The sequence below is a fragment of the Ruditapes philippinarum genome, unplaced genomic scaffold (assembly GCF_026571515.1).
Source record: "Ruditapes philippinarum isolate M1 unplaced genomic scaffold, ASM2657151v2 ctg5565_1_1_1_1, whole genome shotgun sequence".
NCBI classification, from domain to species: Eukaryota; Metazoa; Mollusca; class Bivalvia; order Venerida; family Veneridae; genus Ruditapes; species Ruditapes philippinarum.
Genome location: NW_026864776.1, coordinates 1 through 24694, shown reverse-complemented (window position 1 = coordinate 24694; position 24694 = coordinate 1). Strand labels below are relative to the sequence as shown.

At 35.2% G+C, this 24694-nt stretch overlaps 3 protein-coding genes across 3 annotated transcripts in view; 1 reads left to right on the top strand and 2 right to left on the bottom strand.

The window, feature by feature from the left end:
* LOC132726759 (uncharacterized) overlaps nucleotides 1-5332 on the bottom strand; it is a 34804-nt gene extending 29472 nt beyond the window's left edge. Inside the window, exons 1-2 of the mRNA XM_060712115.1 lie at nucleotides 5241-5332; nucleotides 4169-4222 (exon numbers count right to left, since the gene is read on the bottom strand). Of these exons, the coding sequence (XP_060568098.1) occupies nucleotides 4169-4212 (44 nt within the window). The 5' untranslated portion in view covers nucleotides 4213-4222; nucleotides 5241-5332. The remainder of the gene's footprint in view (nucleotides 1-4168; nucleotides 4223-5240) is intronic.
* An 8685-nt stretch (nucleotides 5333-14017) lies between these two features.
* On the top strand, nucleotides 14018-15581 carry LOC132726761 (orexin/Hypocretin receptor type 1-like). The gene has a single exon (XM_060712118.1). It carries the CDS (start codon nucleotides 14342-14344, stop codon nucleotides 15413-15415), a length of 1074 nt encoding a protein of 357 aa, XP_060568101.1. The 5' UTR covers nucleotides 14018-14341; the 3' UTR covers nucleotides 15416-15581.
* A 5126-nt stretch (nucleotides 15582-20707) lies between these two features.
* On the bottom strand, nucleotides 20708-23721 carry LOC132726760 (glycoprotein-N-acetylgalactosamine 3-beta-galactosyltransferase 1-like). Its single transcript, XM_060712116.1, has 3 exons — nucleotides 23618-23721; nucleotides 22045-22847; nucleotides 20708-21398 (listed from the first exon to the last, which is right to left on the bottom strand). Exons 2-3 carry the CDS (start codon nucleotides 22654-22656, stop codon nucleotides 21204-21206), a joined length of 807 nt encoding a protein of 268 aa, XP_060568099.1. The 5' UTR covers nucleotides 22657-22847; nucleotides 23618-23721; the 3' UTR covers nucleotides 20708-21203.
* Nucleotides 23722-24694: the final 973 nt, after the last annotated feature.

The following is a 24694-nucleotide window of genomic DNA, read 5'->3' as shown; positions in this document are numbered from 1 at the left end:
TAAACGGTCTCTCGTAGTCATTGTGGCGAATTAAATGTATATGTTATGTAATTTGTAGTAAAGTGGAGACTCAAAGCATACAAAACCTTCCTAACATTTACTATTGCCAATATTGACCTGAATATTCAATGACATTTTGTCTCCGAAGTAAATCATACGGATTTTAAAGTATGGCATAATGGTACACATGGTTTATGTATACTTTAAAGTTATCGACACAAAACTTGCCTAATTACCCTTGGGGATAATGAGTAAACACTTTCAGTTTCAAATCGAATGTTGTATGATCAAATTATTTTGTATGTTTTTTTTGTTTGTTTTTTTCATATTATATTTTGCATGCCAATTACCCATCGTACGATTGTTCAAATATATACATATACATCTATATACCAAAGTTATGCTTTATTTCATGAAAATGCACAAAAATTAGAAGAAATGATCCACAAATGAAAAAAGTAGTTAATGATATCTGAAAAAAAAACAACACTTGTTGAGGATTCAAACTTACAACTTCGGGATTGAAATACTATTATACTTCTTACCACTAGGCTATCAAGACGTTTGTATAAAAGTCAGTATCGAGCATTTTCCTATCATTAAAAACCAGTAAGTAAATCTCATATAAATTACGGAAACTAACGAAAAAGCTTCCGAAAATGAACGAGTCTCAGGTTAATATTGCCGAATAATACCGCTACAGAATATGCTGCCTGTCATTTAAGTAGTTCAATGTAAATATTAAATAATAGTCTATATCTCATTATAAAGCAAGAGCATGACAACTGTAAAAATTGTGTACTAGTTTGCGTAACTTTTGATAGATGTACAGCATATTACTGCACATTATGTACAACTTTCAAAGGTTTTTAAAGATATTTGTGTCCCCTCTACGGAGTGACATAAAGGGATCACTTCTCCCTCATATGTCTGTCCGCCTGTCAGTCTGTTTGTCCGCCTGTCCGTCCGTCCGTCTGTCATTAAACTTGTACGGACTACTCCTTATACACTACTAGTGCAATTTCATCCAAGGTTTTCATGAATGATTAGTACTAAGTCTAGTTGTACATATCGTCAGCATTTTCCGGTTCAACGATCTTGACAAAGTTATGGCCCTTTAATATTTTTTTTATTTTAAAGTTTGTCCGGACTATTCCACTTATAACACTAATGCAATTTCAATGACACTTTACAGAATTGATCTGTAGCTCAAGTCCTTGTGCATATTGCACGGCTTTTCCGGTTGATTGATTTTTGGCCGAGTTATGGTCTTTACATAAAACATGTGGGGGTGGGTTGTGTGTTGCAAGATACACAAAAGCTTGTCCGGACTACTTCTTAAAAACTGCGGGTGCAATTTCATCCAAAGTTTGAAGAAATAATCAGTTGTTAGTCTAGTTGTGTATATCATCAGCTTTGTTATGGTTCAATGAATTTTGTCAGAGTTATGGCCCTTTTATTTCTTTTTATCTATTTTAAATTTGTCAAGACTACTTCTCATATACAACTAATGCAGTTTCAATGAAACTTTACAGGATTGATTGGTAGGTCAATTTCTTGCGCATATGACACGTGTTTTTTTTTGCTAGAATTATTTTAGTCTAGTTATGCCCCTTGATATAATAAAATTTGTCCGGACTACTCCTCATATACCATTAATGCAATTTCAATGAAACTTTACAGGATTGATTGGTAGGTCACGTACTTGTGCATAATACACAAGTTTTTTGCTTGAATGATTTTTGGCTTAGTTATTGCCCTTGACTATTTTTTTATGTTGACAGCTATACAGAAAATTGTCTGGACTCTTCCTCAGAAACTATTGTGCAATTTTTAGATTGAATGATTTTCTGCTAAGTTATGGCTATCATTAGGCGACACATGTCATCACTGATGGCCCTTGTATATACTACCAGTCCATTATTTATATATTATTCAACCCATTTTTCTAAAGAATTAAAACATAGATTTCTGAGGAAAATGTGATTTTAAAAAGATTGCTTTTATTTGATTTTTGTCGTTGGTTAATGCAATAAGGAATTATAATCATTTTAATTTCCTAAATAAATTCAATGATTCTGTACGTAAAACCATAAAACAATTGTATGAATGTGATACTTGAATACTCGGCCGCTAAAGTGGTAAAAATATAATACAATTATTATAAAAGTTACAAGCTGGATTTTAATAACAAAACATCTTTATGATATACTTAAAAATACAATATTGAGAAATATTTATTAAATAAAATGCGTATTTTCATTTTCTGTATTTTCACTGTAAAAAAAATAATTTTCACTGCAGTGAAACATATTTTCCGTATTTTCACTGGTGTTTGGCGGACTTCTTTCTTGAAAATTCTGCCAGTACAAAAAAAATTAAGGGAAAGTCTTTCAAATTGTAATGCCAAAAAAGAGAAAAATGTATATAAAACAGAAAATTCAAGTTTTTTTTTTCTATAAATACATGATTTACTTTCATCTTGTAGGTGTTCGATAAAGTGCGGCAAATAACGCTTCTCGAGTTGTGGATATCTAACTTCGTTTTTTTTTCTACAAATTAAGAATGAATAACTTCGACTGCGGGTGCGATTTGTGATCCCCATACCTCCGTCGCTTAATACAAGTTCATGATACGAGAGAATCAAATAATTTTATTTGGTGTGAAACGGGTAAGTCTATTTGATTAAAGATAATAAACAAATTACAAGGAACGAAAGACGCATGTTGTGCTATAGGTTCCTGCGTTCTATTCCATTTTCCGTTATTGAATAGATGTACACCTAGATATTTAAAGAATTTGACAACTTCGATTTTTTTTGTGTTATACAAATAAAAACCATAATTTGTGCGACGGCCGTTTTCAAAAATCATTTTTTTTTATTAACATAAAGTATAAAATTATAATTACTACAGTATAATCCTTCATCGTTTAATAATGATTGAAATGAGTTAGAGTTTTTAGGAAAAAAATCGCAGCGTCATATGCGAACAGTAATAGAAATATTTTAATATCATCAAAATTAATTATTCCGTCTAAATCATTCGTGTACTTTCTAAAATATCATTAAAAGAAAAATAGACACAATAAATTGCTTTGCGGGTCTCCTTGTTTTACCCCAACCTTTGAACTTATTGGAGTTGACTTGACTTTGTTATAACGAACGGAAGATTTAATAGAGGTTTACATAGACCTTAAGGCAACAATAAATTTAGAACTTACATAAGCATTCTAAAGTTTTTGCCACAGTAGTACACAATCAATTCTTTCATATTTTCCCAGTCGATAAAAGCAAAGAATAATCCCATGAAATGATTGCGACGTGCTTCAATCTAATTTTTACAATTTAAGCAAAAGTGTATAGCGCAGTGATCAGAAAAATTCGAGATATGTTCGGAATCATTGTAGTTCGCTAAACATAATCTATTACCGTCGCGGTACTATTAATAAATGTAAATTCCCCAACATCATGTTTTAACCTGCCGGTTGCTATGACGATATTTGTAGATTTACAAAGGTTTATGAGTCGTTTTCCGCGAATATCAAGAGCTTTATCTTTGTTTTTTTCTTTCTGGTATATTTACATTATTTTCTAAGTCATAATTTGAATCTTAAAACCTATCATAAATGATAAATTCGAGCTCCTTTGCAGTTCTAGAGTTTAGATCTCTATTTATAAATACTTTTCCTAATAATTTGTATTTTCTGTACCTAATTCTATTAAATCAAAACTATTCATATCACTTTGCCTAATAACATTTGACGTATGTGGAGGAATAAATGTACTACAAATAAAATCATCAATATCACAGTGAAATAATGTTTTACATATTTAAGTCCTGGTGACTGTCAACAACATAAATTGTGTCGTTTTAATTATAACATAGTATAAATGAAAAATAATGTATGACACAAAAAAAAGATTAAATATTTATCGTGAAAACAAAATTAACATTACTCGAAACTAAATTTATACAGACATTGTAAGAGTGGAAATTCATATAAATGCTAGAAACTGGAAAAAGCGCAAAAACAACAGAAACAACAAGACAAAATTATTAGTATTATTATGCAAATAGATCAATGAATATTATATAAAAAGATGAAGAAATAAAAAAATTATATCAAACTACTATTAAAAATAATTTATAAATAAAAAAATTATTACCTTACAATGAAGGTACCTATAACCAGCCTTACCACGCCATTCATTCTCACGCTACTGAAATCATATCAACATGCATGAGCCCTTTATAATGACACTTAAACCATAACATATGTTAAAATATACATAATTACTTACGAAGAGATTATAAAATGAGCTTGTAAGTATGGTGGCATATTTCTGCCACCAGATAACCTGATAACTAACTAGTAAATGCAAAGGTTAACTAGTTACGTAACTAGTAAACCTCTTAATTAACTAGTTAGATATCAAGTTAACTAGTTACGTAAGTAGTTATTTTTTTCAATAAATAAAATATCATAACGGGAAATAAATGTATGTTAGTGCCTACAACTGCCATCCTTTTATTATTTTACCAGCTAAATATTAAGTGATTAACTAGTTAAGTCTCTATGTAACTAGTTAACCTCTTAACTAACTAGTTGATTAAGAGGTTAACTAGTTACGTATTTACGTAACTAGTTAAACTCTTAATTTACTAGATAATTAAGAGGTTAACTAGTTACGTAAATACATAATTAGTTAATCATTTAACTAACTAGTGAGTAAAGTGGTTAACTAGTTACGTAAATACGTAACTAGTTATCCTCTTAATTAAGTAGTTAGTTAAGTGATTAACTAGTTATGTATTTATGTAACTAGTTAACCTATTAACTAACTAGTTAATTAAGAGGTTAACTTGTAACGTAACAAGTTAACCTCTTTATTATCTTGTTAGTTAAGTGATTACATAGTTACGTATTTAAATGACTAGTTAACCTCTTAACAAACTAGTGAATTAAGAGATTAACTAGTTACGTAACTAGTTAATCCATTAATTTTTAGCTGGTAAAATAATAAAAGGATGGCAGTTGAAGACACTAACATGAATTTATTTCCCGTTATGATCTGTTATTTATTGAAAAAATTAACTAATTAACCTGATAACTAACTTGTTATTTAAGAGGTTAACTAGTTTCGTAACTAGTTAATCTCTTAAATATTTAGTTAGTTATCAGGTTTTCTGGTGGCAGAAATATGCCACAATACTGTTCAAAAGTCGCGCATGCATTACATAGATAGTACATTCCATAAACGCTATCCATCTTATTATACTGATTGTTAACAAAGACATGAAATTTACGTAGCACTATAAAATGCATAGCATTATTATGCAACACGAAATATCTCATAAACATGCATGTGAGTTTGCATTGAGTGCACTAGACGGCCTCCAAAATTAACATCGAATATAGAAAATTGCAATGTCTTGGTCGATTATGTAGAATTTCTGATGTATATCTTGCTAAACATATTTTTAACAGTCGCTTATGATTAAGCAGACTTCTGGCTTATTAATATATGTGCAATTCTACAAAAGTACGGTATAAATGGTGTTATTAATACATAGATAAGGGTAGGTACATTTCCGTTCAAAATAGCATGGATCAATGTTGTTTTAAGCCTAGGTAGAATCAATGTCGATTTGAACGCAATGCCCTTGATGTAGTTATTAGAACAGGGGGCGCAATCTGTATTATATGTACTCTACGAAGAAATCCAAGATTATCGTGTCTATGTTTCAAACTAGATTTCTAAATTCGGTTGACTGAAGACATTGTACAGTATTTGATTTATCAACATCCCTTTTTGTCAACATTGACGTAAACAGATAATGAAAGGAATATCGAATTCGAGCTGTATATAAGACTTAAGGTAGAACGCGACACTTTGCGACCTTTCGAGTAGCGTATTGAAAATTGGCAAGTACAGTTGATTTTATGTCAATAGTTTCATCCAATGTTTGTACACACGACGTCAAGGTTGACCATCAAAGCCCATTTTTTAACGTCGTAGCGTATCAAACACTGTACAAAAGAATAAATTTTTATGGTTAACTTATATCAAAAACATTTTAATTGCATGCGGCTTAAGTGGTATTTGGACGCACCATGACTTTCCAAACACCAAATGGTTAACAACTACTGTAAAACAGAAATTTTCTGAATTTTTCTTGAATGATTGCTACTCGAATATTGGAAATTCGAGCAAATGTGCAAATTACAAACTTTTAAAACAAAATTTTAATTTAAGAAATACTTAATAAATGCACAACCTAAATACTTAAGATAAATGATTAACTTCCGAACAAGAAGCCATAGACTCCCTGTAGAAACTGGATCTTGGCATAGAATCCCATTTAATCTTAGAATTTGTACGAGTACAACAATGCAACAATGGTATTGGCGATGAATTCCATTATCTCTCCGAATGTTCTTTTTTTGTTAGTCACTCGTAAGCGCTAGTTAAAAGCAAAATATCACAACAGACTGAATATCATTATTTATAAAAAATTAATGGAACATAAGTGTTTAAAAAAAGTGGAATACAGAAAATTCTGTGAATTGGTCAAAGAAATAATTTGTTTATATAGTAACTAAAAAATATTAGGTCAAACAATTTTGGTTATGCTCCCGTTGTTATTATTGGTGAGAAATATCCTGAGAAATATCATGTAATTATTTTTATCTTCTTCTTCTGTTTTTCTTCTTCCTTATTTAGATTGAAATAACACACCTATTTAGCAAGTTTAAAATATATTATGCCATATGAACACTTATGTATGATTGTATTTGTGTTTTGTGTTTCTTTTTTATATTTTCATTCACTGTTTTCGAGAATGACGCTATAAATTAGTATATTAGTATAGACATAATTTTTTATTTTATAGAATTTCGATCTTTCCAATTTTATTGATTGGTGCCTCGGTCTATATCTATTGTCTTATTTACCTAATATTGTCATGTATGACTTGTGCATGTCTCGAGTGAAATAAAGATATTGTATTGTACAAGGAATTGGACTGTGGGCAAGGGCCAACCAGGCCCTGCACAGAAAGGTAAGACTCATGGCCGTAGCCCAAATACAAGGCCCGCACCAACTCGGCAAGCATTACACCTTTTTCGTTGTCCGTGCGTATTTATTGCTTCGTTAACAATTGCGCTCTTTTTTTTTCTAAAAAAAAGGTGCGTCAACCGGCACTGTGTGGATACCGTAAGTCCGATTGGCTTGAGAATTTGACTGTGTGCAAGGGCCAACCAAGCCCTACACAGAAAGGTAAGTCTCATGGCCGTAGCCCAAATACAACGCCCGCACCAACTCGGCAAGCATTAGCCCTTTTTCGTGTCATTAATGCGTTAATTATTGCGCTCTTTTTTCTAAAAAAAAAGGTGCGTCAACAGGCACTGTGTGGAAACCGTAAGTCCGATTGGCTTGCAAATTGGACTGTGTGCAAGGGCCAACCAAGCCCTGCACAGAAAGGTAAGTCTCATGGCCGTAGCCCAAATACAAGGCCCGCACCAACTCGGCAAGCATTACCCCTTTTTCGTTGTCCGTGCGTATTTATTGCTTCGTTAACAATTGCGCTCTTTTTTTCTAAAAAAAAAAGGTGCGTCAACCGGCACTGTGTGGAAACCGTAAGTCCGATTGGCTTGCGAATTCGACTGTGTGCAATGGCCAACCAAGCCCTGCACAGAAAGGTAAGTCTCATGGCCGTAGCCCAAATACAAGGCCCACACCAACTCGGCAAGCATTAGCCCTTTTTTGTGTCATTAATGCGTTAATTGTTGCGCACTTTTTTCTAAAAAAAAAGGTGCGTCAACAGGCACTGTGTGGAAACCGTTAAGTCCGATTGGCTTGCAAATTGGACTGAGTGCAAGGGCCAACCAAGCCCTACACAGAAAGGTAACTCTCATGGCCGTAGCCCAAATACAAGGCCCGCACCAACTCAGCAAGCATTACCCCTTTTTCGTTGTCCGTGCGTATTTATTGCTTCGTTAACAATTGCGCTCTTTTTTTCTAAAAAAAAAAGGTGCGTCAACCGGCACTGTGTGGAAACCGTAAGTCCGATTGGCTTGCGAATTGGACTGTGTGCAAAGGCCAACCAAGCCCTACACAGAAAGGTTAGTATCATGGCCGTAGCCCAAATACAACGGCCCGCACCAACTCGGCAAGCATTAGCCCTTTTTCGGTCATTAATGCGTTAATTCATTGCGCTCTTTTTTCTAAAAAAAAAAGATGCGTCAAACAGGCACTGTGTGGAAACCGTACGTCCGATTGGCTTGCGAATTCGACTGTGTGCAAGGGCCAAGTAGGCCCTACACAGAAAGGTAAGTCTCATGGCCGTAGCCCAAATACAAGGCCCGCACCAAGTCGGCAAGCATTACCCCTTTTTCGTTGTCAGTGCGTATTTATTGCTTCGTTAACAATTGCGCTCTTTTTTTCTAAAAAGAAAAGGTGCGTCAACCAGCACTGTGTGGAAACCGTAAGTCCGATTGGCTTGCAAATTGGACTGTACGCAAGGGCCAACCTAGCCCTACACAGAAAGGTAAGTCTCATGGCCGTAGCCCAAATACAACGCCCGCACCAACTCGGCAAGCATTAGCCCTTTTTCGTGTCATTAATGCGTTAATTATTGCGCTTTTTTTCAAAAAAAAAAAGGTGCGTCAACAGGCACTGTGTGGAAACCGTAAGTCTGATTGGCTTGCAAATTGGACTATGTGCAAGGGCGAACCAAGCCCTGCACAGAAAGGTAAGACTCATGGCCGTAGCCCAAATACAAGGCCCGCACCAAGTCGGCAAGCATTACCCCTTTTTCGTTGTCCGTGCGTATTTATTGCTTCGTTAACAATTGCGCTCTTTTTTTCTAAAAAGAAAAGGTGCGTCAACCGGCACTGTGTGGAAACCGTAAGTCCGATTGGCTTGCAAATTGGACTGTGTGCAAGGGCCAACCAAGCCTTACACAGAAAGGTAAGTCTCATGGCCGTAGCCCAAATACAACGCCCGCACCAACTCGGCAAGCATTAACCCTTTTTCGTGTCATTAATGCGTTAATTATTGCGCTTTTTTTTTTCTAAAAAAAAAAGGTGCGTCAACAGGCACTGTGTGGAAACGGTCAGTCTGATTGGCTTGCAAATTGGACTATGTGCAAGGGCCAAGCAAGCCCTGCACAGAAAGGTAAGACTCATGGCCGTAGCCCAAAATTCAAGGCCCGCACCAACTCGGCAAGCATTACCCCTTTTTCGTTGTCCGTGCGTATTTATTGCTTCGTTAACAATTGCGCTCTTTTGTTCTAAAAAAAAAAGGTGCGTCAACCGGCACTGTGTGGAAACCGTAAGTCCGATTGGCTTGCAAATTGGACTGTGTGCAAGGGCCAATCAAGCTCTACACAGAAAGGTAAGTCTCATGGCCATAGCCCAAATACAACGCCCGCACCAACTCGGCAAGCATTAGCCCTTTTTCGTGTCATTAATGCGTTAATTATTGCGCTCTTTTTTCTAAAAAAAAAAAAGGTACGTCAACAGGCACTGTGTGGAAACCGTACGTCCGATTGGCTTGCGAATTGGACTGTGTGCAAGGGCCAACCAGGCTCTGCACAGAAAGGTAAGTCTCATGGCCGTAGCCCAAATACAAGGCCCGCACCAACTCGGCAAACATAACCCCTTTTTCGTTTATCCGTGCGTATTTATTGCTTCGTTAACAAATGCACTCTTTTTTCTAAAAAAAAGGTGCGTCAACCGGCACTGTGTGGAAACCGTCAGTCCGATTGGCTTGAGAATTGGACTGTGTGCAAGGGCCAACCAAGCCCTACACAGAAAGGTAAGTCTCATGGCCGTAGCCTAAATACAACGCTCCGCACCAACTCGGCAAGCATTAACTCTTTTTCGTGTCATTAATGCGTTAATTATTGCGCTCTTTTTTCTAAAAAAAAAGTGCGTCAACAGGCACTGTGTGGAAACCGTAAGTCCGATTGGTTTGCGAATTGGTCTATGTGCAAGGGCCAACCAAGCCTTACACAGAAAGGTAAGTCTCATGGCCGTAGCCCAAATACAACGCCCGCACCAACTCGGCAAGCATTAGCCCTTTTTCGTGTCATTAATGCGTTAATTATTGCGCTCTTTTTTCTAAAAAAAAGGTGCGTCAACAGACACTGTGTGGAAACCGTTAGTCCGATTGGCTTGCGAATTGGACAGTGTGCAAGGGCCAACCAAGCCCTGCACAGAAAGGTAAGTCTCATGGCCGTAGCCCAAATACAAGGCCCGCACCAACTCAGCAAGCATTAGCCCTTTTTCTTTGTCCGTGCGTATTTATTGCTTCGTTAACAATTGCGCTCTTTTTTTCTGAAAAAAAGGTGCGTCAACCGGCACTGTGTGAAAACCGTAAGTCCGATTGGCTTGCGAATTGGAATATGTGCAAGGGCCAACCACGCCCTACACAGAAAGGTAAGTCTCATGGCCGTAGCCCAAATACAAGGCCCGCACCAACTCGGCAAGCATTACCCCTTTTTCGTTTATCCGTGCGTATTTATTGCTTCGTTAACAAATGCGCTCTTTTTTTCTAAAAAAAAAGTGCGTCAACAGGCACTGTGTGGAAACCGTACGTCCGATTCGCTTGCAAGTTCGACTGTGTGCAAGGGCCAACCAAGCCCTGCACAGAAAGGTAAGTCTCATGGCCGTAGCCCAAATACAAGCCCCGCACCAACTCGGCAAGCATTACCCCTTTTTCGTTGTCCGTGCGTATTTATTGCTTCGTTAACAAATGCGCTCTTTTTTTCTAAAAAAAAAGGTGCGTCAACCGGCACTGTGTGGAAACCGTAAGTCCGATTGGCTTGCGAATTGGTCTGTGTGCAAGGGCCAACCAAGCCCTATACAGAAAGGTAAGTCTCATGGCCGTAGCCCAAATACAACGCCCGCACCAACTCGGCAAGCATTACCCCTTTTCTTGTCCGTGCGTATTTATTGCTTCGTTAACAATTGCGCTCTTTTTTTCTAAAAAAAAAAAGGTGCGTCAACCGGCACTATGTGAAAACCGTAAGTCCGATTGGCTTGCGAATATGGACTGTGTGCAAGGGCCAACCAAGCACTACACAGAAAGGTAAGTCTCATGGCCGTAGCCCAAATACAAGGCCCGCATCAACTCGGCAAGCATTACCCCTTTTTCGTTTATCCGTGAGTATTTATTGCTTCGTTAACAAATGCGCTCTTTTTTCTAAAAAAAAAGGTGCATCAACAGGCACTGTGTGGAAACCGTACGTCCGATTCGCTTGCGAATTCGACTGTGTGCAAGGGCCAAGTAGGCCCTACACAGAAAGGTAAGTCTCATGGCCGTAGCCCAAATACAAGGCCCGCACCAACTCGGCAAGCATTACCCCTATTTTCGTTTCATTAATGCGTACATTATTGCGCTCTTTTTTTTAAAAAAAAAGGTGCGTCAACTGGCACTGTGTGGAAACCGTACGTCCGATTCGCTTGCGAATTCGACTGCGTGCAAGGGCCAACAAGCCCTGCACAGAAAGGTAAGTCTCATGGCCATAGCCCAAATACAAGGCCGCACCAACTCGGCAAGCATTACCCCTTTTTCGTTTATCCGTGCGTATTTATTGCTTCGTTAACAAATGCGCTCTTTTTTCTAAAAAAAAAAGGTGCGTCAACAGACACTGTGTGGAAACCGTACGTAAAAGATTATTGTGTGTCCTTTTGGAGTTGTTTTTAACACTTTAATTTCCTAGAAACGTACTTTTCTACTTTTGAACTTTCATTTGAATTTTCATGTGGTCTTCTTTAATTGTAATTAAGAATGATAATATCTGTCATATGTAGTGGCAAGTATCGGTGCCGCCTATGGGCGGGTACCCGAGGGACGGATATTTCTATGTGAAGTGCAGACATATGTCAGCTTTTTTTCTTGTATGTCTAAAAAAAAAATTCTTGTATGTCTAAAATATTCTATCACATTATTTTTCACATGACTGATAAAGCGCCCGGTCACGTGACGAATGAACAAAAATTAATTTCTTTGGAATGTTTATCTGTAAACAAGTATGTGTTTGATTAACTAGTATCTTAATATTGACATATTTTTTACCCTTTTCACTTATAAAACTGTGATGACATGAACATAGCAAAGGTCATTTCTTTTCTTAGCTTGTCGGCTCTTTTTAGGTGGCTCGATAGCTCAGTAGGTAGGTGGCGCGATAGATCAGTTGGTTAGACCACTGGCTGTCACTCCTGAGCTTCCGGGTTCGATCCTGGGTAACACCCTTGAGATTTTCCAGTAACACCTACTTATCGCATGGTTTGGAAATTTTCCTTTGTTCTTACTAACCCATTATATTCAGTACACTTCAATGAGCATTTGAAAACTGTATTACTATGTAATAGTTACATAATATATATACGAGGACTTTACCGGCTGGCATCAACGCATGGGGCGACAACAAGGGTCAATCATGGAAATTAATCTCGACGTTCCGTCTCGATTAATGTCCTATGATTGGCAACAAGGGTCAATCATGGAAATTAATCTCGACGTTCCGTCTCGATTAATGTCCTATGATTGACCCTTGTTGTCGCCCCATACGCTGATACCAGCCGGTGAAGTCCGAGTATTTATTCTGTAACTGTTTTATCGCATGACCATCACGACTTTTTTCTGGGAGATTTACGCTCCCTAGTAATATTTGCTTTATTTAAACATATAAATATTTTTAGAAATACCCACATTAGATGCCGTTGAAGGAACTGGACATAAATAACCATTTGACGAGGTAAGTTGATGCATTTTTCCCAGCTCATTTTCAAAATATAATCTAGAAAATATTGTCGATAAGAATCCCGGTGTATATTTCAGAGGTATATCTTGTACGCGTATTTTTTCAAACTAACGACAATGAAGTGATTTTTACATAACAATACTTCCGTCTATTAATAATTTCGCTAGAATATTATGTTCATACGTGTAAGTCATTTACTGAGTGGCTTACTGGTAAGAATACATCTCTTGTAAAACGGAGGCATTGTTTAAAAAAAAATGAATAATTTGATCATTGTTTCAGAGTTGTCCTCGAGGTCAGGATGCAGAAAATGGCGATTACTTTCCACTGGAGTCAACATCTTTATAATAACTGCATTTTCAAAATTTGAAGAAAAAAAATCGAGATGATATGTAAATATTTTTTTTTTAAAAGTTCTGTCAACTGTGAAATGTTTTGTTTTGCTCTTTTTTCAGGTATGCTCGGTTTATTATTTAAAATAAAATAATAAACTGGGCATGCGCGAGAAAGTGTACTGATACTCCATTTAGAGCACCCCAAAGTTTTCCAATACTGCAATTTAGAGAACGGCGATCTTCAAAGGAAAGTTGTGGCGGTCATGCGATAATCGCATGTATCAGTGCTATACACTGGGCATGTAAAAGAACCAAGGGATCTATTCAATAAGAGCTCGGGACTGGTTCCCGGATTCCCTTGTATCTGATAGCTGTCTCTAGTGTCTGCTGAGGTGAGGACCTTATTGAAAATAAGTGCTGAGGTCAGGACCTTACAGGAAGTGGCGGTCATGCGATAATCGCATGTATCAGTGCTATATACTGGGCATGTAAAAGACCCAAGGGATCTATTCAATAAGAGCTCGGGACTGGTTCCCGGATTGCCTTGTATCTGATGTCTGCTGAGGTGAGAACCTTATTGAAAATAAGTGCTGAGGTCAGGACCTTACTGGAAATAAGTGCTTGCACCTTCGTAGGCTATCCTTGACAGCCCGGTCAAAAGAAAATCATCATCATCATCTTCTTAAAATGATTTCACTCATAAAAATAATTATAAAAATGACAGCACGGACGTGCAAATTTACAAAACATATTACTTAAGATTTATTTTAGTTACTTAACTTTAAATTGCTGATTGAATTATAAGGAAGTGTGGGAATAAATGACGTTGTGCACGTATATACTCACGAAAGGTGAACAGTCATATAACAGTTAATAGTTTAAAGTGTTTCCTTGTGAAACTCGAGCTAACTCATGTAGACATGATCTTTGGTTAACCACAAATAATGAAACATTTTAAATAGACTATAACTTAGCATCTTGCCCAGAAAAAAACTAAGTTATATGTCTCTTTATAGTAACATAAGTCACATTTTGTAGCCGTTTTTAGTACTATCATTGAAATATATCCTGAGGAAGGTCTTGAAAGACCGAAACCGCTTGATCCTTGAATGAACCAGTTTACAAACCATCCTGATATTTGACGTGTGTTCTCTCCTTCTCTTGATTTACTAAAAGTTGTGTATGTTTAATGACTTAAGGATTCATGAAAACATTGGATTCACCTAAAATATGAATAGATCGCTTACTATAGAACAGCTAAATTCAGAGGAAGTGGGGAGGCTAATGCCATTGCTAGTTTTCCTCGGAATGGTCGTTAGCACGGGAATTCCAGGAAAAATAACCGTGTGTGTAGTTTACTGGGCGAAATCAAAAGAGTCTGTTTCAAGATTTTTCATCTGGTGGCTTGCAGTTATTGATACTATTAGTTGTTTTGTGATATTTTTAGAAATTGTGAGCGTTGTTAAGCAGTATACCTACACCAACACGTGGTTATGTAAATTCACAGCTTTCCTCGCAGTTTGGTCGGTTATCACGTCTGCTTTTGCATTGTGTTTAATAAGTTTCGATCGTTTTCAAAGGATATGCACACCTCATCATATTCAAGTATGCCAACAGAAGGCAAAGTTTATGTGCTTATCAACTGTTGCTATTGCTTTAGTAATTTCATTGCCGTCGCTAATTCTGTATGGAGCGTATACGGAGGAAATTTCACACCACAACTTAACCAGTAGCGCGTGTACCATTCAGAACAAGTATCAAGGCACCAATTTCGCCCTTTTTTACCACATTTTCTTATGGATATTATTCCTTTTTGTTTTAATCTTTCTTAGCGTGTGTTACACCATGATTGGCAGGAAAATATACAAGCAGATGGGACTGCGTCCCTCAATGGCGTCGAATAATGACGTCTGCATGAACACGAGCTTTACTGTTTTGAAAACATATCAAAACGTGTGTAAGGAAAATTGTACTGTTTCTCGGAATACATGTATGTCAACGCTTAGTAATCGTTCAACAGTACAAGGACAGGCTAAAGCCAGACAATCTGCATTACTGATGTTTTTAATCTCTCTAGTATTTGTGGTCAGTTTTCTTCCTATCCTTATTTCAAGAATGATAGGAGCCTTTGATTTGACATTTGAGAAGTCAATGTCGGATACAGGAAGAGCTTGTTATAAGTTTTTCAAACGCACTTATTTCTTGAACTGCGCTATCAATCCGTTTATCTACTGCGCATGTGCGGCGACATTTAGACAGGAAGGGCGTGCACATTTTAGACGTCTGATCAGCAGGTTCAGATAGACATGAGTCGCATCCCAAACTTGAAAAGTTTGTAAAGTTTTGATGCAGAGTAATTTCTGCATAGCGTTAAAAATTGAGTCATTTTTGTTCAAACTCATGATGTTGACATATAATTGTAAATCAGTTCGGTTATAAATGTACCAATGGTATGATAATTATATTTGATTAAACTTTATTTCAAGACAACAACTGTAATTTTTGAATAGCTCTGTTATAATTTTAAAATTTATTGTCATATCATTTAGATCTAAGATAAAAATGTTGATGAAGAAGGAAAACTAAGAAGTAATACGAATAGAATAAACAAATGCGTTTAAACTGTAATACATGCATGAATGTAAACGGAATATCATTTCGTTACTTGCGATTCCATATTGCATAGAGCTAAGAATTCTTGGTGATTCAAACTGTAACTGAATTCATGAATATTTTCATTACACAATGTTATACGGAAATTCTCAAAATATATAATATTTAGCCAGATAATTAATTGGTAACTGAAAGCCATCATATCAGCATGTGTTGTATTTATATTTTGTTGCTATTAAGTAATTTATTTATTTATTTATTTATTTATTTATTTATTTATTTATTTATTTATTTATTTATTTATTTACTTATTGAATCTGGTATTTGTTCATGTAATATTACTTTCATCGTATTTGTATATACATTGTAATAAATGTTGTATACGTCATTCACATTTACTAGCATGTTTATAACTTTATATAAAGCAGAAGCAAAGAACTGGGTATATAATGTTTTTAATTTCGCTTGCATTTACTATTAGTAACCTGTCCTTGATTTGTCTTTTATTAGACAGTTCATTTGTGCCTTCATTGAATGACACAGAGAGGGCTGTTTACAAGTTTTGCTTGAGATCATACTATATAAACTTATAGCGACACGGTTATAGCGAACTTCCGGTTATAAGGAACAAATTATTTTGGCCAGAATTTTGCCCTTCTTTACTTAATATAAAAAATACGGTTATAGCGAAAACGGAATTATCGCTTATAAGGACCTCATTTCTTAGTCCCAATTTAGTCAAAAGTACAGAAAATAACACTTTTATAACGAACTCCAAAATATTGGCTATCCGTAAATAGATTTTTTGTTTTCATTGGCACGGATTAAAACTCGACCGTTTTTTAATACAGCTGTGAAAATGAATTTGCATAGCAGTACGTAATAGATTTCTATATTTTTAGCATAAGTTCTTGTCACCAAGATAAAACGGTTATTCCTTTTATTCTATTATTTCTTTTTATGCCCCCGCCATATAATGGCTGGGGCATATAGTGTTACCCTGTTCCGTCATTCCGTCCTTCCGTCATTCCGTCCTTCCGTCATTCTGTCATTCCGTCATCATTAGTTTCCGTTCATTATCTTAGAAACGGTTGCACACATTCAACTCATATTTGGCATATGGATATGTCATGAGAAAATACAGATCAAGATCGAATTTGGTCATGGTTCAATGAGTTTATTCAAAATCCACGTAGCAAAACAATATCTTGAACATTTATTAAGCATGATTTATGTAAAATACACTTTACTAAACGAGTATGGCGTTTCAATACTTAGATTCAGTGATAAATGATTTACCGCTTCAGTCGTTAGGTATTCCAGCATCACAATCAAACATGGTTGTTTTGTTTGTTGTTTTTCCTCGCGGGGGGGGGGGATTATGTACAAAATCATTGAATTTGATTCAAGAAATTAAAAAGATTAGGATTATATATTTGCAAATACCAACGACAAATATTTAAATAAAACAGTCTTGTTAAAAGCACGTTATGCCTCTTTCTATTTTTAATTCTTAAAAAATAATTGAAAACTATTTAAAGTTGCACTGAACGTGCAGTAATGTGTTATGATGGTAGAAAAATGTAAACAATGTAGTATTTTGACTTCCATATAAAAAGATAATGCAATATGATTATACCCTTTGCAAAAGTTGAAATTTTGAGAAATAAAATTGATAGAATTTCTGAGGCAAAATGTCATAAAATTATTAAAAAAGGGAAACATAATTGTGTATTGCAAAAAGAATTTCATTGACATAAAAATTGCATGCTACTTACAAAATAAAGTTAACGCTATTGAAATGTATTTCTTTTTTCAGTTGTAAATGCCTGTCACTACTTTCTTAAGCTTCTGTTTTTCGTCCTGTCTTTCAGGTTTTCCAACATTATTTTGGTATTTTGGCATTTACTACTTGAAAATTATTAAATTCTCTTTAAATTTCTCCTGATGCTTTTGTTTTATCGAACATATACATGTATTTAAAATCGTTTTTTTTTTTGTTTTTTTGTTTTTTTTCGTTTTTTTTCTTTTAAATAAAGATTTTTAATAATAAATTCTTTATCAAAATTGTTCCACTTCGGAGAAATACACTCTTTTAAACGACATGGTTACACTTTTTCAATGTAAATTGAGTGATGTTATGCAATTTAACCGTTTGGTCAACCTTTGAAGTCTACCACTTTGCACATTGTGAGTTACTTACTGTAAGTCTACTCCAGCGTTACTTGTTGCGACCTTTCGTGAGTTTAGGTCGAGATTGAGATTAAGTATCGTTTCTGAATACGGGCCTATATCTTTCATAAGTAAAAGTCAACCTTAAAATATATAAAAGAAAATATTCAATATAAAAGGAAGGAAAAATCGAAAATCTTGTTTATTCTTAATTATGGAAAGGAAACAAAAAGCACTGACTGAAACAAAATATGATATTTTTATGAAAGATTGAGAAAGGTAGTAAAATTAAAACTGAAATATCAAAGGATTTTCAAATTCCAAAAAGTACGCTCTCGGGAATTGTGTCTAAAAAAAAGAAATAAAAGACTATTTTTTCTTCTTATAATCAAATGATCTTCAAAATGGAAGACGATGGTAAACAATGAGTTCGTTATATGTAAATATGTTCGCTATATTAACTCCTGATACAAGGAACTAATTTGCTATATACTTACAAGGAACTCCGGATATGAGGACAGAATGTCCCAATGAGTTCGTTATAAGCGGAGTTTACTGTATATAAATTGTGCTGTTAATCCATTTATATATGGATTATGGGTTTCGAGAATCCGGAAGTCGTGCAGAAATATCGTCTGCAAAGGAATATGTAAATTGTTCCATAAATTTAACCGGTCTGCAAAGGAATCAATTGGAACGTCCTCAGCTATTATCTCCGAAGCCTGACGGAAAGGGCCGAAAAGCTGCGATTGCAAAGGAATATGTAAATTGTTCCAAAAATTAAACCGATAAATGAATACTTTGAGTTGAACATTATTAAAAAGGTTCAACATATGTATATTTATTTGCATTTCATATTTCTTTATGTTCATAGAATAATGTAAATAATTTCTTTTCAACACCAATGAGCTATTAAGAGAAATCGTAGAAAGTTACCGATAGTGTAAAAGCATAATATGCAAGATATTTCTTAACGTTGTTGTGTAAAACCATATAAATATTTCGACTCTTAACAATTATATTTAAATTAATGTCAATCATTTATTGGACACTAAATTAGTCTTACGCACATAAATACAATATTTATGTTGTAAATCAAAGGGACGCGGTGTATTTATTATAGATATATAGAAGCCAATGCGTATATTACCGAAGCCTATATTTAGGCCATTTTTATTTAACTAAGAACTTTTATCTTCAGGCTCAATATATCGGAATGCGGTAAACCGTTCGGCATCATGTGACAGTGCATAGAAGTTCTTGCTAAAAGTAGTAGACTTCCCGTAGTACGTATGCATAGACCATTAAGTTGACATACGAATGACATGGAAGCTGTCTAGACGACATGACTTGAATGTATGAAATGTGAGTTTGTTTTGTCCCTTCTACAACTTGCAAATAGCATAAAATTATTTCCACATCACGTTGATTTTTAACTACTTCTGGTCACACTTTAGAGAGAAAAGATAAATATTTTTGGAAAGAAAATAAACAATAAAAGTAAAATCAATAAAACATAACAAATTTTAAAATAATTTATAATTTTTTTTATTAAATTGAAGAACGTCGTGTTCTCAAGTATCATGTTATTAAGATCACATTGTATTCGTTTTGATTAGAAATGTACGCTATATAATCTAAATTGATGAATGACAAAATGCGTCCTATAATACCGTACAATGTAATTTCCTTATTCCCAAAACATGGTATATAACTCAGCAAGGCCGTAGAATTTGTTTAGAAGAACATGCGGAATAAAGTCATGCATTCGGGGCCTTGACCCTATTGACCTCAACCCTTTTATGTTTTTAAGTTGGTTTGGCAGGTAGAAGTAATCGAGCTGCAAAGACCCGATTGTTGGTGTTTGTAGGTCGAAGAAGTTCAACCTTGAATGTTACTTTAGGTAAAACCCTATGACAAGCAGAGACAGACAGGCAGACAGACAGATAGATATAATCTGGCAAACCGATCAAAAACATTAATCTATCGATTAGGGGTAAAAGAAATGCACTTGGAAAATTTATGTTTGACAGAAAAAGATGCTGACGTGTTTTGAATACAACATTTTGAATACATTCAAAACATTTGAATCTAATCTCAACAGAAGAAAGTAAGAAATGTTGTTTTTAAAAAGGCGTGTTCTTATGAGAACTATACATGAAGGATAAGTAACTATATTAAGTGAAATTTCGAGTTTAGAATTACAGTTAAAATGGTAAAATGAGGCGTTTCTCAAACTCTTCAAGAGTTGTTGTAATATTGTGTCATCATTTCTTGTATATACAACACAATAATAATCCTAACCGTATTTATCATTAACTTTATCATGTCACGCACACACATATGAGCCGCGTCACGACAAAACCAACATAATGGGTTTGCGACCAGCATGGATCCAGACCAGTCTGCGCATCCGCGCAGTCTGATCAGGATCCATGCTGTTCGCTTACAAACCCTATAACAAGTAGTGAAACTGATAGCGAACAGGATAGATTCTGATCAGACTGCGCGGATGCGCAGGCTGGTCTGGATCCATGCTGGTCGCAAACCCATTATGTTGGTTTTGTCGTGACGCGGCTCATATAAATATGATGTTTTGCAACGATGATTGTGATAAAATATGAAAGAAAAGAAACGAACAAAAACAAACAAACAAACAAACAAGTTTATAAGTAAGTTATAAGTTTACAAATAAAAGATGTTTTACAAGAACATTGTATATACTTTTAATTTATTCTTTAATATTTTAAATCTTTTGTACAAATGTGTTGTCATTATTTGTTAAATGATTTATCAACAAAACCGCATGACCTTACACTGCAAAAATCTGTAATATATATTTATATATATAATGCTTAATTTGCTAAAACATTGAAATGATTATTGACAAATTGAATAATATTTTCACTCAATAACATTATAGTATTCCATTTACTTTGTGACAAGAATTTAGATATAACTTAGAAACATATGCGTTGTTTTTACTTATTCAACTGCTATGAAACAAAATAAAAACGAAAATATAAGGTTCCACTTACACCAGATATGTTAAGCACTCAAAGTGACATTTTCAAAATAAACATTTTTACATGAGGTATCTGTAATCCTGAGCATTTCATTAGTTTGCAACTGTTGATTTGTCCGCGCATGCGCGGAATAAATATTCGTTCCTTCCGATCAATTCACTTCCGGCTTCTGATGATTAATATCACTATATCTATAAGGTTATGCATATAATTATGACTTACGTAGAGTTATACACAACTATCATATTTCAAACTGCATTTTTAATAAAGTATAATCTTATTCAATTTGACGTTTTCATAGTTGGTATCCCATTCGGCAATTGTCGAACGGCGCCATATTTAAAGAATTGTGGGAACTTTCCGGCCATGTTGCGCCCATAAACTGAGGTCTTGTAGAGAAGATGGTCAAATATCAACATATCTTGTGTAGACATCCGATGAAAACTAATACTTAGCTGACTGCAGCATTCAGACCCCTATAATAAATAAAGAAGATCTATACACAAATTGCAATCTTTCATAGACTGTCAAGCGATATTGTTGTCACGTGACAATGTAATTTTTATACTCTTGAAATATTTTGATTAAATATCAACAATAAAGGAATCTTTCTTTACTATTCAGAAGCATGCCATTCGCCACGAAATGGGTTTTTTTTGGTCATAGATGTTGAATAGCAAGTTTTGTAGTGTTTTGGGAGCATTTCTGGTCATTTACAGATATTGATTTGAATTCTCAGCATAAGCAAAATTGAGTCAGAATAATACAACAACAATGTCAATTTGTGATTAAACAAAAACACGTGCAGTCATAATTATTGTATTAGACGGTTTATTGATTGACTGATTGATTGATTGATTGATTGATTGATTGATTGATTGATTGATTTATGACAAAATTTATAATTCTCTGTCTATGTAGATGAATTAACTTCGTTTATATTTTCGTTATATTGTGAGGTTTGTGTTTAAATGAACTGTAACTAAATCAATAAGAAAATCGTGATTTTATATTTGAAGTCAATCTTATTTACATATAAAAAGAAAAATGATGGAGATATATTGTATCAGTTATACACAAAGCAAAGTTGGTGTTATAAAAGAAATAAAATGTCCTTCTTACGCCTTTTGGCTTATTCCTTGAGTAGTAATAAAGCCATTGCGGTGGTGGGCCAGGAATGTAGTCGTGTATTCTATCCGGGTGAAAGGTTTCACGCTCAAATTTATCCACAGAGTTATAAATAGAAACGCCCGACTTGATAGCACACCGACCAACTTCAAGATCTTCAAAACTTCCACTTTCTCTGCATGTTCCTTTAGTCTGTATGCCCTTTTCAACGAGTAACTTAAGTCCCGCTCTGTTAAATATATAACCTGCGCCGCCACTCATGTACGGCGAGTCAAACCACGATGGTTCTAGCTGGTATCCGAGGTAAGAAGGTTTAGTTTTGTCTAGACCTCGCACTAAATGTCTGAGGTTTTCCATTATCATATATGTATCATCGTCAGCTTTCAGGAACCAATCAAAATTGTTTAATTCAGTTAAATATAGATATTGTAAAACTTCTCTCGATTTTTCTGTCAAATTTTGATAACCTTCAGGTGTATCGATAAATATCACGTCACCGATAGATATTGTCGCAAAATTATCGCCATTTGCTGTCGTATATTCCTTCCGCTTTCCGGCACTTAGATCAAATGTCACTTTTGGCATTGCTGTAGGTGTAACAGGCATTCCAGGAAGGGGTGGAAGAGTTGTTTCATCGCCATAAGCGGAAGCAAAGAAAATGTGCTTGTTGCACCGTGGTGCCCACGTAAAGTTAACACCGGCTGCTTTAGTAACTACTCCAGTTTTTGTTGTTAAAATCCAGCAGTAAATCGTTACTTCGTTGAATAAGTTTTGAGCTTCTGAATCATCCACATAAACTGAAAAAAGGATATTAATGATAAAAGATATTTGCGAAAAGTGAACTGTTTAAGATAAATGCCTTTCAATCTGAGGCACTTTGACTGAAGCCCAACTTAGGCCGTTACCATATTCCTTCATAATACACGAGTGGGCTCGACTGTGGTTTGAACAATATCTAAGATTTTTATAAAATTGTTATAAAATGAGTTCTAGGAAAACTAGAGAGACAGAAAGCAGCACTACTCTAGGTAGTTTTGTTAAATAAACAACATCCCCTAATCACCTCGACCCAAAAGGTGCTTTCTGATAAAGTTCAATGTAGTATCAAATCACCGACTCGTCTCATTTTGGCGTCTATGACCGAGTGGTTAAGGTTTTTGACTTCAAACGTCTCACCCCCGAATCCCAAAGATGTAGAGGTAACCATTATTTCTAGTTGAATACAGCCTCAATCACCAATTCCGCATTAAAGTAAGGAGGATGCTTAAGTTTCTGCTTAAGGTAAAATCGGCGAATGAAGTTAGTGCTTCAAATCACTGACCCATCCCCACACCCTTGTAGAGGAGAGGACACCGTATTCTGCTCTCGGTAAGTTATAATGTTCAATATAGTACAAATCGTCAGGAATGACATGTGCTAATTTAACCACTCCTTGGTAGTTTGGTTATGTGGGACTTTTGTGATTCTCAGAAACATAGCTTTATTTATAATTTACAAGATTTATATGGGAGAAAGAAACAAAAACATATGAGCAACAACAACAGAAACAAAGACAACAACAACTTACTTTCGTTGTTTGCCAACGGTATATTGTCCAAACTGGGCTCGAAAACAGAGAAAGAAGGAGATATCCCTGAAATAAGAATAGATGTTTAGCCGCAGAATATATGACGTATACCTGGACTTAGTAATATTAAACATTTTATATGAGGGTTAACACTGTAATTAATTGTGTGAACTTACATGTCATAAGCTTTTGAAAGAATTATACATGTATATACGTGATTTCATCACATGACTTCGATGGATGCAAGCATATATATTTGAATCTGGTGACAACATTAATTAATCTGTCAATATCTTGCGGTTCTGATCGGAATATCCGTCCCGAAGGGACGAGGCTTGCCGACTCATCTGGTACCCCATGCCAGATGAAATTTCCCGGCATGAGTAAAGCTAACGGAAACACCTGTCTGATATGCAAGAATATATATCAGTAACAGTACTAGACATAAAGAAGAAATATGTAAAGGTGAGAACTATAGAAATAGCAAGACCGGCGAAAAAGAGTCCATTTAAACACTATATTAACATTATAGCCTAGGCTACAGCAAAAAGTATATTTACATAACTGCAAAACAACATTTAACACAACTACAAAGCAGCAAGAGCACCGTATATTTTTACAGACAAGCAGCATAATGATAAGAGCACTGTTTATTTGCATTATATCATCACATCAGTATGACCTCTGTTTATTAAGAAATCAGCAACACAACTGTTAGAGCACTGTATAATAGCATAATAGCTACATACAAATAAAACGTTATGTATTCACTGGACAACAGACTGTATATTTATATAACAGCAGCTCTGCTGTAAGATCAATGTATATTAACGTGACGGCAACACAACGTCAACATTTAAAAACATAACAGCAACACACAGTAAGAGAAACTGTTTATTTTTGCCTAATAGCATCACAACAGTTAGATTACTGTCTATTAACATAGCCGGAAGGAACACATCAGTAAAGGAACTGCATATTTACACTGCAAGGCCACTATATATTTACATAGCAGCAATATAGCAGTAAGAAAAACTACATGTATATAATTACATAGCAGCAAAAAAAAGCAGAAAG

Bases quoted from the DNA above. Each gene is read 5' to 3' on its own strand.
- LOC132726761 (XM_060712118.1), top strand. From the start codon at position 14,342: ATGAATAGATCGCTTACTATAGAACAGCTAAATTCAGAGGAAGTGGGG.
- LOC132726760 (XM_060712116.1), bottom strand. From the start codon at position 22,656: ATGCCTGTTACACCTACAGCAATGCCAAAAGTGACATTTGATCTAAGT. The intron at 21,399-22,044 runs GTAAGAAGGACA...TATTTATTATAG, and splicing joins CAAGGAATAAGCCAAAAGGC to GGGTCTGAATGCTGCAGTCA.